The sequence below is a fragment of the Zea mays genome, chromosome 5 (genome assembly GCF_902167145.1).
Source record: "Zea mays cultivar B73 chromosome 5, Zm-B73-REFERENCE-NAM-5.0, whole genome shotgun sequence".
Taxonomy (NCBI): domain Eukaryota; kingdom Viridiplantae; phylum Streptophyta; class Magnoliopsida; order Poales; family Poaceae; genus Zea; species Zea mays.
Genome location: NC_050100.1, coordinates 9,344,295 through 9,356,863, shown reverse-complemented (window position 1 = coordinate 9,356,863; position 12,569 = coordinate 9,344,295). Strand labels below are relative to the sequence as shown.

At 53.6% G+C, this 12,569-nt stretch overlaps 1 protein-coding gene across 4 annotated transcripts; it reads right to left on the bottom strand.

Moving 5' to 3' along the window:
* Positions 1-1,246: 1,246 nt before the first annotated feature.
* On the bottom strand, positions 1,247-9,959 carry LOC100384338 (uncharacterized). Of its 4 annotated transcripts, none has more exons than XR_552452.3 (9): positions 9,434-9,959; positions 9,136-9,182; positions 8,921-9,035; positions 8,633-8,677; positions 2,333-2,392; positions 2,138-2,233; positions 1,889-2,036; positions 1,720-1,795; positions 1,269-1,648 (listed from the first exon to the last, which is right to left on the bottom strand). XR_552452.3 is itself a non-coding variant. In NM_001362351.1 (8 exons), the coding sequence occupies exons 1-7, from the start codon at positions 9,734-9,736 to the stop codon at positions 1,917-1,919; spliced, it is 786 nt and encodes a 261-aa protein (NP_001349280.1). In that variant the 5' UTR covers positions 9,737-9,905; the 3' UTR covers positions 1,247-1,648; positions 1,889-1,916. The 4 variants fall into 4 exon arrangements, 2 of the variants coding, with proteins under 2 accessions (NP_001349280.1, XP_008644152.1); XR_552453.3 differs by having other exon boundaries at positions 1,269-1,645; NM_001362351.1 differs by lacking the exon at positions 1,720-1,795 and having other exon boundaries at positions 1,247-1,648; positions 9,434-9,905.
* Between the last annotated feature and the right edge of the window lie 2,610 nt (positions 9,960-12,569).

The window sequence follows — 12,569 nt, the reverse complement described above, 5'->3', positions numbered from 1 at the left end:
ATTGTTTTTTCTATATATCAAATAACCTACTCCTACCATGCTACTTGATTAATTCATCATCTTTGGCTAATTATTTATGAGTTGTCACATGTGTGTTGTTGATGATCATGTTTTTGGAAACATCTACTTATCTCACTTTTTTCTTAAGTGCTTTGGACAAATGTATGTTGGATTATGTATAGAAGATCCTCTACGACAACAATTATGTAATGTTTGTGTTGAAATTCACCCCTGTCATTCTTTTCTGATTTATAAGTGTTGCGTTTACTATTGTTATCCCTGCCATTCTGATGTTCCAATGTTCTAAAAAAGGTTGACTTTTCACTTGCACTAAATGTTCTTTTTGAATTTGGATCTTTTCTAGCAAGATTCTTTTATCATATTGATTTCATAGCAACGTATGTGCACCTTACTACTACTTTTAGTGATGCTAACAAAAGTATAGAATAACAATTAGGTTTTTCGCAATATCAATGTATTTTATCATATTGATTCTGTAGCACGCACATGCATATACTTGCCTCTCCCTCCCACCGCCGCAACGTGAAGCTCTGTCGGACACCGACCCCGACGCTGCTCTACCTTCCGCTGCGTCATCCCTCCACCGGCTCCGACGTACACCTTCTCGACCGCGTGCCCCTCCCTGAGACTGCCCCCTCCACCTCGCGTGCCTCGCAGACGGGCGACCTCACATCGCGGGCTCAGTGCTCGACTGTGGCCCGAGTTTCGCTTCGACGTCATCCCGGACAGCTCGAGAATGTCATCCTCCATCTCATCACAGTATAATACGCATTTGTTCATAAGTTATCGTGATATTATATGATTCCGTTGCAACGCACGGGCACTGACCTAGTATATATATATATATAATACATACTTCGAATTTTATGTCGACAGCAATCCGGCCGGCTATGTTATATGGAGCAAAATGTTGGCCCACTAAAAAACGACATGTCTAAGAACTAAGTGTGACAAAAATGCGTATGTTGCGCTGGATATGTTGGATTTGGAGGCGGTGTCGCCTCTGAAGCTGGCGGCGGTGAATCAGTTGTTAACAAAACAGCTGTATGTTTTGACCTTTTTAACACTATAGATAGGCGGTGCCATTAGCTGCTTGGATTCTGCACGAATTTAAGACATCTGCAGCAAATTTGAACTGTTTTGAATTCTTGTGCTTGCAACACGACACGATAAAACACACCATCAATGATAAGATCAATTTTATAGCTCCACTCAGACGCTGAATAACAGGACTACAGGAGATAGGATTTCTGATGTCAATAAAACTGGAACAGATTTCCATTAGGAAACGATCCAAAATTTTAAAGGCACAAAAGATCACATGGACTTTATGTTCCCGATATTTCTGGAAGTGCAAAAACTTCCATCTCCAAGGAAGAGCCAGGCAGCCAGGACTTCGAACTTTGCTTTCGAATTGTATAAGTGCTAAACAGCAAACTGGATACTTACAGTACGCAATTCATAATGCAACAAGCCAACAACTCACGATCCATCACCAAAAAGATATCAAAGTAAACCAAGCATCTCAAAAGAAAATATCGGCACATTGGTGGAGAAGACACTCTTGCAGCAGGCGATCCTGGAAGTTCAGGAATCAAGGACGCCGAAAGTGCTTTCCAAGTACCTACTGTACAGAAGTAACTTAGAGTGACGTTATGCAAAAATCGGCATGCAGGGAATCGGCAGAGCATATAGAACCTTGTCCAGCTTGTGAACAAGATAAGGGATCTGCTAACGCCAATTGCCAAAAGAGAATGGATGAAAGACAATGTGCCTGTTACGAGTATATTCTTACTCTCCTTTTTGTAACAAGGATGAAATAAGAAATCACTAGTAAAGATAGCTCAAAGTGATCTGTGTTACGGACCTACTGAGCTGTGGGACAAGCCGTCGGGTTAGGTTACAGGAACTTTGCAGCAGATATTGAGCACATCGTCCAAAGGTGCATGGTCGCCTGTGCCCTCGTCTTTCCTTGCGTACAACAGTTCTTTACCTTTGAACACAAACATTCCCCCCTAGAACACGTATGAAACAAACGGTTACATGAATCAAGATTGTGCGTTAATTCGCAAAGGTAAGTTCAGCTCAAGGTGGCAGAATTGGGAAATAATCTAACCTGTTGTAGGACACCTGCCCTGTCATCTGGGGTGGCTTCGATTGTATAATTCTTCACCGCCTCCTTAAGGGAGTCAAACCGTGAAAACACTTTCGCCTTGAGAAGATATGTTCGAATGTTTAAGACTACATCATTACACATCGCATAACAAACCAACAGCAAGTGTGAAGTCATTGATACACAATTGATGCTTACACTGGCCGGATTGAAGAACGTGCGACCAACACCAAAATATAGACCCAAGAGATTATACGCCTAAAAAAGGTTCAATTGGAGTTGAGCGTTTAGGAAATGAAGAAAGAAAAGGTATCAACAGAATCAAAATTCTGGTAGCACACATCATTGTTCCATATGTAACAAATATGATATAGTATGTCCACGTATTTAGCTCATTCGACCCCTGTCACAAAAGCTTCTTCAGAAAGGTAGTTAACATGTAAGTTGGGGGTAAACAAGGTGAATAAGAGACGCTTCATTTGTGGTACACCTAGGGCTGGAAACGAGCCGAGCCGGGCTCGACTCGGTGTGGCTCGGTAAAAGAGCAAGTCGAGCCCGGCTCGGCTGAGTCGTCTAGCGAGCTCTACAATCAGGCTCGCGAGCCGGCTCATGAGCTAACAAGACTGTAAGGTTGTAACCAGGTGTCGGTGCTAAAAAAATCCAGTACAGGGCACAACCTACACCTGCAGTCCATGAATCTATATTTCTACATCAGTTCAAAACATACAAGATACAAATATTGTAAATCTGTAATACATGTAAGCTGCCACTGCCAGTTCTGGTAGTTCAAAACAATATTGTGCGGTAGAAGTCAGTCAATTTGTCAACATACTGCCAATAGTGTGATGTGCGGCCGCACATACACCAAGCGCGCGCGTGATGTGCGCAGTGGAACAGAGCGCGCAGCTAGGACACATGAAGGGAAGGCAAGTGGCTAGAAAGAAAGTTAGCCACCTAATTAGTTGTTTCCTGTGTTAGTTATTTCCTTATTAGTCGTTTCCTTGTTAGTTATTTCCTTGTGAGTTGTTACCTTGTTAGTTATTTTCTTACTAGTTGTTTCCATGTTAGTTATTTCCTTATTAAGGTTAGCCTACAATGGAGGACAGCTGCCCCCTCTATGGCTATATAAGCATGTACGTGAGATCATTTGGAATAAGCAATAAGTCAGTCCTAATCTCCCTCTCTTCTCTACAAACCGACGGCTGAGGGGTACAACCTCGCCGGCGTGACGGACAGCGGCTACGAGTTACGTAGCCGAAGTCCGGCCAGTCGGGGATTTGGTGTCCTTGACAACCTGGTATCACGGTCTCGTCGATCCTCGCCCACCCGCTCCAACCACGCCCAGCAGCCGCCAACGCCACCACCGTCCCTAGCCTCCACCACAGCCATGGCCGATCCCACCATTGCCGACGTCCTCGCTGAGTTGCAGGCACTCCGCACGGACGTCACCACGCTGCAGTCCGACATGGCGGCCATGAAGGACAAGTCCGCGTCGGCCTCAGACAACGGGGGCCACGGTCGGCGACCCGAGGGGCAGCGCGACCACGATCCGTACATCCAGCACCGCAAGTGGGACTTCCCCCGCTTCGACGGCTCCGTCGATCCGATGTTGTTCATCAACAAATGTGAGTCATACTTCCAGCATCACCGCACCTTGGGGGAGGAACGTGTTCGGATGGCATCATACCATCTGGACGACGTCGCGCAGCTGTGGTACAGCCAGCTTGAAGAAGATGATGGTGCCCCGTCATGGGGTCGATTCAAAGACTTCCTGAATGAGAGGTTCGGACCTCCACTCCGTTCCGCGCCGCTGTTCGAACTTTCGGAGTGCCGGCGCACTGGATCTGTGGAGGAGTACTCAAATCGTTTCCAGACGCTCCTGCCCCGTGCCGGTCGGCTGGACGAAGCTCAACGAGTGCAACTCTTCACCGGAGGCCTCCTCCCGCCTCTCAGTCATGCGGTGCGCATCTATAATCCGACCACGCTCGTCGCTGCGATGAGCCTGGCGCGGCAAGTGGAGCTCATGGAGCTCGAGCGACCACCAGTACGACAGGGAGCGCGCGGTCTACTTCCGACACCGCCGCCTCGACCCGCTCTGGCCGCGCCACCCCAGCAGCTGGCTCTTCCAAACCCGCCGGCGGGTAACGACCAGGGACGACGCGAGGGCAACCAGCGGCGCCTCTCTACGGCGGAGCAGGCGGAACGACGTCGCCTTGGCCTTTGTTTTAACTGTGACGAAAAGTATTCTCGTGGCCACAACAGGTTTTGCAAGCGGATTTTCTTCGTGGACGGGGTTGAGATTGATGACACCGAACCCGTCACCGACGACGGGGACAGGGACGCCCCCTGCTTCTCACTGCAGGCGGTGGCTGGTGTGTCCATGACGGACACCACGCAGCTCGCGGTCACACTAGGGGCCGCCCAGCTCGTAGCCCTCCTCGACTCCGGCAGCACCCACAATTTCATCTCCGAAGAGGCCGCTCGGCGATCGGGTCTTCCGCTCCAACAACGTCCCCGCCTAACGGCCATGGTGGCCAATGGTGAGAAGATTACCTGCGCCGGCGTCATCCGCAAAGCCCCACTACTCATCGTTGGTGCTGCATTCCCGGCGGAGCTGTTCGTCATGCCCTTGGCCGGGTACGACATCGTCCTCGGCACCAAATGGCTCGGCGCGTTGGGGCCCATTGTCTGGGACCTGGCCAACCGGCGCATGTCCTTCCAGCGTGGGGGCCGCACCATCTCATGGGCGGGCCTGTCCACGACGTCGGGCCCGGCGGTGTGCGCCTTGTCCGCTGAAGAATCGCTCTTGGATGCTCTCCTCGGAGCGTTTGCAAGGGTCTTCGCCACTCCAACGGGACTGCCCCCCAAGCGCGCACATGATCACCGCATCCTGCTGAAGCCCGATGCACAGCCGGTCGCCGTGCGCCCCTATCGGTACCCTGCTGCCCACAAAGATGAGTTGGAGCGGCAATGTGCAGCTATGATGGAACAAGGGATCGTCCGACGCAGCGACTCCCCGTTTTCGTCGCCGGTCCTCCTTGTCAAGAAGGCCGATGGATCCTGGCGCTTCTGCGTCGACTACCGGGCCCTGAACGCCATGACGGTCAAGGACGCCTTCCCGATCCCGGTGGTGGACGAGCTATTCGATGAGCTCAATGGCGCCAATTTTTTCTCCAAGCTCGACCTACGGTCGGGATACCACCAGGTCCGCATGCGACCCTGAGGACATCCACAAGACGGCGTTCCGCATGCATGACGGCCTATATGAGTTCCTGGTCATGGCTTTCGGACTCTGCAACGCGCCGGCCACATTCCAAGCCCTCATGAACGACGTCCTAAGGCTGTTCCTCCGTCGCTTCGTCCTCGTATTTTTTGACGATATTTTGATCTACAGCAGGACTTGGGCAGATCACCTCTGGCACCTGCGTGCTGTCCTGGAAGAACTGCGCCGTCATCAGCTCTTCGTCAAGCGCACCAAATGCTCCTTCGGGGTCTCCGCCGTCGCCTACCTCGGCCACGTTATCTCGGCGGGCGTCGCCATGGATCCCGTCAAGGTGCAAGCCATCCATGATTGGCCGACGCCGCGATCCGCCCGTGCCGTCCGTGGCTTCCTCGGGCTCGCAGGGTACTACCGCAAGTTCGTACATAACTATGACACGGTGGCCGCGCCCCTGACGGCGTTGCTCAAGAAGGACGGCTTCACATGGGATGACGCAGCGGCCACGGCGTTCTCCGCGCTCAAAGCGGCGGTCACATCGGCACCAGTCCTCGCCATGCCCGACTTCGCCAAGCTGTTCGTCGTCGAATGCGACGCGTCAACCATCGGCTTTAGGGCGGTCCTGGTCCAGGACGGACACCCGGTGGCATACTTCAGCCGGCCAGTAGCGCCGCGCCACCGCGCGCTGGCCGCCTACGAGCGAGAGCTCATTGGCATGGTCCAAGCGGTTCGGCATTGGAGGCCATACCTGTGGGGGCGCCGCTTCCTCGTCAAGACGGACCACTACAGCTTGAAATACCTCCTCGACCAGCGCCTCGCCACGATTCCGCAGCACCACTGGGCTCTTGGGCTTCGATTTCACAGTGGAGTACCGCTCCGGGGCCACAAATACTGTCGCCGACGCCCTATCCCGCAGCGACAACGAGGAAGGAGAGCTGCTGGCCATCTCAGCGCCCCGGTTCGACTTCATCGAGCGCCTCCGCCATGCCCAGGCCACCGACCCGGCGCTGGTAGCCGTCCACGATGAGCTCCGGGCGGGGACCCGCACAGCGCCGTGGACCATCACCGACGGCATGGTCGCCCTGGAGGGGCGCCTCTACATCCCGCCAGCATCGCCACTACTTCAGGAAATCCTGTCAGCGGTCCACGATGATGGCCATGAAGGCGTTCATCGCACGCTGCACCGCCTGCGGCGTGATTTTCATTTCCCCAACATGCGTCGTGTGGTGCAGGACTTTGTGAAGCCGTGCGCCACATGTCAGAGGTACAAGACTAACCACCTGAGGCCGGCCGGGCTGCTCCAGCCACTGCCCATTCCGTCCAGCGTGTGGGCCGACATCGGCATCGATTTCATTGAAGCACTGCCCCGGGTGCAGAGCAAGACAGTAATCCTCTCTGTCGTCGACCGCTTCAGCAAGTACTGCCACTTCATCCCGTTGGCACACCCCTACACCGCCGAGTCCGTCGCCCAAGCGTTCTTCAGCGACATCGTCCGCCTTCATGGTGTGCCGCAATCCATCGTCTCGGACCGCGACCCGCTGTTCACGTCGACATTCTGGACCGAGCTCATGCGGCTCACTGGCACCAAGCTCTTCATGTCGTCGGCTTTTCACCCGCAAACGGATGGACAGACGGAGGCCACCAACAGGGTAATCGTCATGTACCTCCGTTGTTTCATAGGCGATCGTCCTCGGCAGTGGCTTCGCTGGCTTCCGTGGGCTGAATACACCTACAACACGGCTTTCCAATCATCGCTCCGGGAGACGCCGTTCCGCGTGGTCTATGGCCGCGACCCGCCCTCCATCCGCTCTTATGAGCCTGGTGAGACGCGTGTGGCAGCGGTGGCATAGGAGATGGAGGACCGCACGGCTTTTCTCGCCGACGTCCGTTACCGCCTCGAACAGGCCCAGGCGGTCCAAAAGCGTGTCTATGATCAGCACCATCGTCCGGTGGAGTACCAAGTTGGGGACTGGGCACTACTACGACTCCGGCAGCGCCCGGCAGCATCACTACCACGGACCTCCACCGGCAAGCTCAAGCCTCGGTTCGTTGGACCGTATCGCGTCCTGGAGATCATCAACGTCGTGGCTGTCCGGCTCGAGCTTCCGCCAGGGGCCCGCCTCCATGATGTGTTCCATGTTGGAGTGCTCAAGAAGTTCGTCGGCAACCCACCGGCAACACCCCCGGCATTACCCCCCACGCACAATGGCGCTGTGGTGCCCGTGCCAGCGGCGGTCACAGCCGGGCGCCTGGCTCGTGGGATTCGCCAGCTATTGGTCCAGTGGCAAGGTGAGCCAGCTGCGTCAGCAAGCTGGGAGGATTACGACGACTTTCGCGCTCGCTTCCCTGATTTCCAGCTCGAGGACGAGCTGGTCTTCGACGGCGGGAGAGATGTGATGTGCGGTCGCACATACACCAGGCGCGCGCGTGATGTGCGCAGGGGAACAGAGCGCGCAGCCAGGACACAGGAAGGGAAGGCAAGTGGCTAGAAGGAAAATTAGCCACCTAATTAGTTGTTTCCTGTGTTAGTTATTTCCTTATTAGTCGTTTCCTTGTTAGTTATTTCCTTGTGAGTTGTTACCTTGTTAGTTATTTCCTTACTAGTTGTTTTCTTGTTAGTTATTTCCTTATTAAGGTTAGCCTACAATGGAGGACAGCTGCCCCCTCTGTGGCTATATAAGCATGTACGTGAGATCATTTGGAATAAGCAATAAGTCAGTCCTAATCTCCCTCTCTTCTCTACAAACCGACGGCTGAGGGGTATAACCTCGCCGGCGTGACGGACAGCGGCTACGAGTTACGTAGCCGGGGTCCGGCCAGTCGGGGATTTGGTGTCCTTGACATAGAGAAATTTATAAAAACATATGTAACAATTAGAAAACAGAAATAATGTTGTGCAGCTATACAAGTAAGTCAATTTCTCAACAAACTGCCAACATTACTTCTCCATTTACTAAACTGAAAAAAATGCAATCAACTTTCAGATTCACATTTCATATTTTCATCTGATTGGCCATAATGGAAATATATTTTGTCTCGAAAAAGTAATTATATTTTTTTATGGAGCAGGTTCTGCTAGTGCAATCCCGAGTTCTAGACAACAAAATAGCAAGCAAATCCTTGTAAATAAATTATAAGGAGACATCTATAGGTTTCATAAATGCATACAAGAGAAACCAGTACATCTAACAGACAAAGCATACAATGTTTTACAGAGGTATGAGTTAGACTTTATGGCAACATCCAATTGGTTCAAAGATAGGTGAGCACAGGATTAGTACCTTCCGATCAGGATCAGCATAGAGGTATTCCAACGGAAAGGGCAACTGCATCAAATGAATTCTAGAGTAAATTATTACGGTTTGTGAGTTCTTTGCAGAATGCCCAAAAACAAACTAAAACAGATAGGCATGTCTATCTCTCCTTCCGTTAGAAATTTGTTATCTAGCAAACCAGTAAACAAGAACAATGGGTTACTTGGTCAAAACTCAGAGCCTGAAAACAGGTTCAGTCTGTTTGTGTGTGTCCAAAGATTTAAAGCTAGGTTACCAAATGGAACATATACATACGCGCTCGGCAAGAATACGGGCTTTAGCTGGAGTGCCAACACCAACAGCAATCAGTTTTACTCCAGCAGAATCAAATCTCTCCTTTGTGTCCCTCAGAACAGAGGCCAACTCCCAGCTACACGGGGGCATAATCAGAGCCGACAGTTAGCTCAAAGGAAGAAGTTGACTAAATAACGACCATGTTATACCAGCTACAAAGAAGCTTCCTCACTCACCAGCATGGGCACCCGAAATGCCTTAGCAGCGCAACAACAGACACTCCCTGCATAGACAATCAAACGCTGGGCTAGTCATGTACACGCAGCACCAAATCCATGAGAAGTTCTCCCAGGGCTACTGGAATGTTTTGTGTAAAAGGCTTTTGGTATTTTCCAATCCGCAAAAAGGCTGGTTTGTTGAATCGACCTTCCTTCTAGGTTGCAAAGACTTTAAGAGTAATCGTTGCCCAAATACAGCGACAGAAATCTCCCTAGTTGGAGCAAAACAGACGAGGCTCGGATACGGCGTCTCTACCTCGTCCTGGTCCCACAGGTCTCTGAACAGGACGGGCTCGCCGGTGGCCGCGGAGTAGATTTCGACGTCGCCGAGGGCATCGCCGATACCTGGCCCGGGCCCCGGAAACGAGGAAGGCACGGATGGGGAGCTCGCCGCCGCCGCGGCAGTCCCCGCCAGCGATGGCGAGCGGCGGAGACGGAGGTACCGGCGGCGGCTGCTGGGACCGAGGACGGCGGGGCCAAGGGGAGAAGCGGTGGTTGGGCGAAGGCGCGGCGGGAGGGCGGCGCGTGCCACTAGCGAGGCGGCCGGCGGTGCGGCCATGGGTGTGAGCGAGTATGCGACGGGAGACACGCGGCGTTACCCTGACCGCGGGAGGAGAGGCGACGATGGAGGACGCACGACTGCACGAGAGCTAGAAGTGACCGTTGCGGTGGAGGTGCGCGCGGCCGTGCGGGTGCAGCAGTAGCACAGGCGGGCCGCGAGAGCCGCGAGCCCCAACCGCGAGGTAGGGACGAAAACGTCGAAAGAAAAAACAGCTAAATTTGTTTTGTTTTTATATTTTTTGATCGGGACAAAAACGAAAACGAAAATCAACGCTCGAAATACGGGATCGAAATTGTAGGTTCTTCAAAAAAGATCGAAAACGATAAATTATAGTCGGAAAGATAATTATTTTATAGTTTTATCAAAAACATAATAAAGTGATATATTGCCTAATTTTTAAGATTTAGAAATACACGAACAACTCTTTTTCATCATTCATATTAGTTAGAGTAATTATAACATTTGCTTTTCGCTTATTCATTCACTTGAACACAACAAAAGTCTATAATTTAAATAAATTATATGCTAGATCTATCTTATATTATATAAAACGGTAGAAAACGATATTAGCACGGCTCGGAAACGAAAAATACGAAAACGATCGAAAAACTAGCTAAATCATTTCTGTACCGTTTCTAATCGGTTCCTGAACAATTCGAAAACGATCGGGGAAAAACAATATTCGAAACGGGACGGTACGGGAATTTCCCGTCCCGTTTTCATCCCTACCGCGAGGTGTGGCTGCGTGACTGCGTCGACTAGAGATGGCAATGGGTACCTGCGACCCGATACCTGATGGGTATTTACTCCATTAGGGTATTGTCGGGGACCATAATTAGGGGTACCCCCAAGACTCCTAATCTCAGCTGGTGACCCCATCAGCACAAAGCTGCAAAGGTCTGATGGGTGCGATTAAGTCAAGGCTCGGTCCACTCAAGGGACACGATCTCGCCTCGCCCGAGCCCAGCCTCGGGCAAGGGCAGCCGACCCCGGAGGATTCACGTCTCGCCCGAGGACCCCCTCAAGCGACGGACACACCTTCGGCTCGCCCGAGGCCCAGTCTTCGCCAAGAAGCAACCTTGGCCAGATCGCCACACCGACCGACCGTATCGCAGGAGCATTTAATGCAAGGATGGTCTGACACCTTATCCTGACACGCGCCCTTCAGTCGACAGAGCCGAAGTGACCGCAGTCACTTCGCCGCTCCACTGACCGGCCTGACAAGAAGACAGCGCCGCCTGCATCGCTCCGACTGTTGTGCCACTCGACAGAGTGAGGCTGACATCAGCCAAGTCCGACCTCGGGCGCCATAGAAAACTCCGCCTCGCCCGACCCCAGGGCTCGGACTCGGGCTCGGCCCCGAAAGACGACGAACTCCGCCTCGCCCGACCCCAGGGCTCGGACTCGGGCTCGGCCCCGTAAAAGACGACGAACTCCGCCTCGCCTGACCCCAGGGCTCGGACTCGGCCTTGGCCTCGGACGACAGTCTCCGCCTCGCCCGACCCGGGGCTCGGACTCGACCTCGACCTCGGAGGAGCATCCACCTCGCCTGACCTAGGGCTCGGACTGACCACGTCGCAAGAGGGGCCATCATTACCCTACCCCTAGCTAGCTCAGGCTACGGGGAACAAGACCGGCGTCCCATCAGGCTCGCCCCAGTAAACAAATAATAATGATGGCGTCTCGCGTGCTCCGTGACGACGGCGGCTCTCATCCCCTTACAGAAGCAAGGAGACGTCAGCAAGGACTCGACAGCCCCGACAGCTGTCCTTCCTCAAGGCTCCAACGCTCCTCCGACGGCCACGACATCACATGAACAGGGTGTCAAGACCTCTCCGGCTGCCACGACGGCATGTACTTAGGGCGCTAGCTCCTCTCTGCTAGACACGTTAGCACATTGCTACACCCCCCACTATACACATGGGCCCTCTCCTTACGCCTATAAAAGGAAGGACCAGGGCTCTCTTACGAGGAGGTTGGCCGCGCGGGAGGACGGGACGACGCGTAGAGTCCCTCGCTCTCCCCCCACGCGGACGCTTGTAACCCCCTACTGCAAGCGCACCCGACCTGGGCGCAGGACAACACGAAGGCCGCGGGTTTCCCCTTTTTGCCTGCCTCCCTCCTCTCTTCTCCCCCCTTCGTGCTCCATCTCGCGCCGACCCATCTGGGCTGGGACACGCGGCAACAATTTACTCGTCGGTCCAGGGACCCCCCGGGGTCGAAACGCCGACAGTTGGCGCGCCAGGTAGGGGCCTGCTGCGTGTTGACGAACAGCTTCCCGTCAAGCTCCAAATGGGTAGTCTCTAGCAACCTTTCCAACCCGGGACGGTGCTCCGTTTTGGGAGTCTTGAGTTCATGTCCCTCGACGGCAGCTACGACATGATACTCCTTCCTCCGCCGCGCGACAGCGACAATGGCGGCCGACAACCCGCCCGCTGGCGGTGGAATCGACGACGTCCTCCCCATGAGGCGGAAGAACAACATCCGAGTTTGTCCTGTCACCTCCCCCGCCGACGGAGGAGGAGGCGGGGCAACCGTGGCCAAGCAGGAGGCGGCACCTCGTCGGCTGTCGAGCGAGTCGACGGCGCCGGCGCCCCAACGAGGGACACGTCGGGCGTCGACCTCGCGTCTGAGACGAAGACGAGCGCCGTTTCCCCGCAACACGCCAACTCCAAGCGGGCGGACGACGTCAGCACGCTCGCGAAGGACTTGCTGGGCGTCGCCCTCGTACCTGAGACGACGGTGCAGTTCGCCCCTGACGTGACTTCGTCACCGCCTGTCGACCAAGAGGTACCGACCGATTCCCATCTCGTGCCTTTTGGATTCAGCC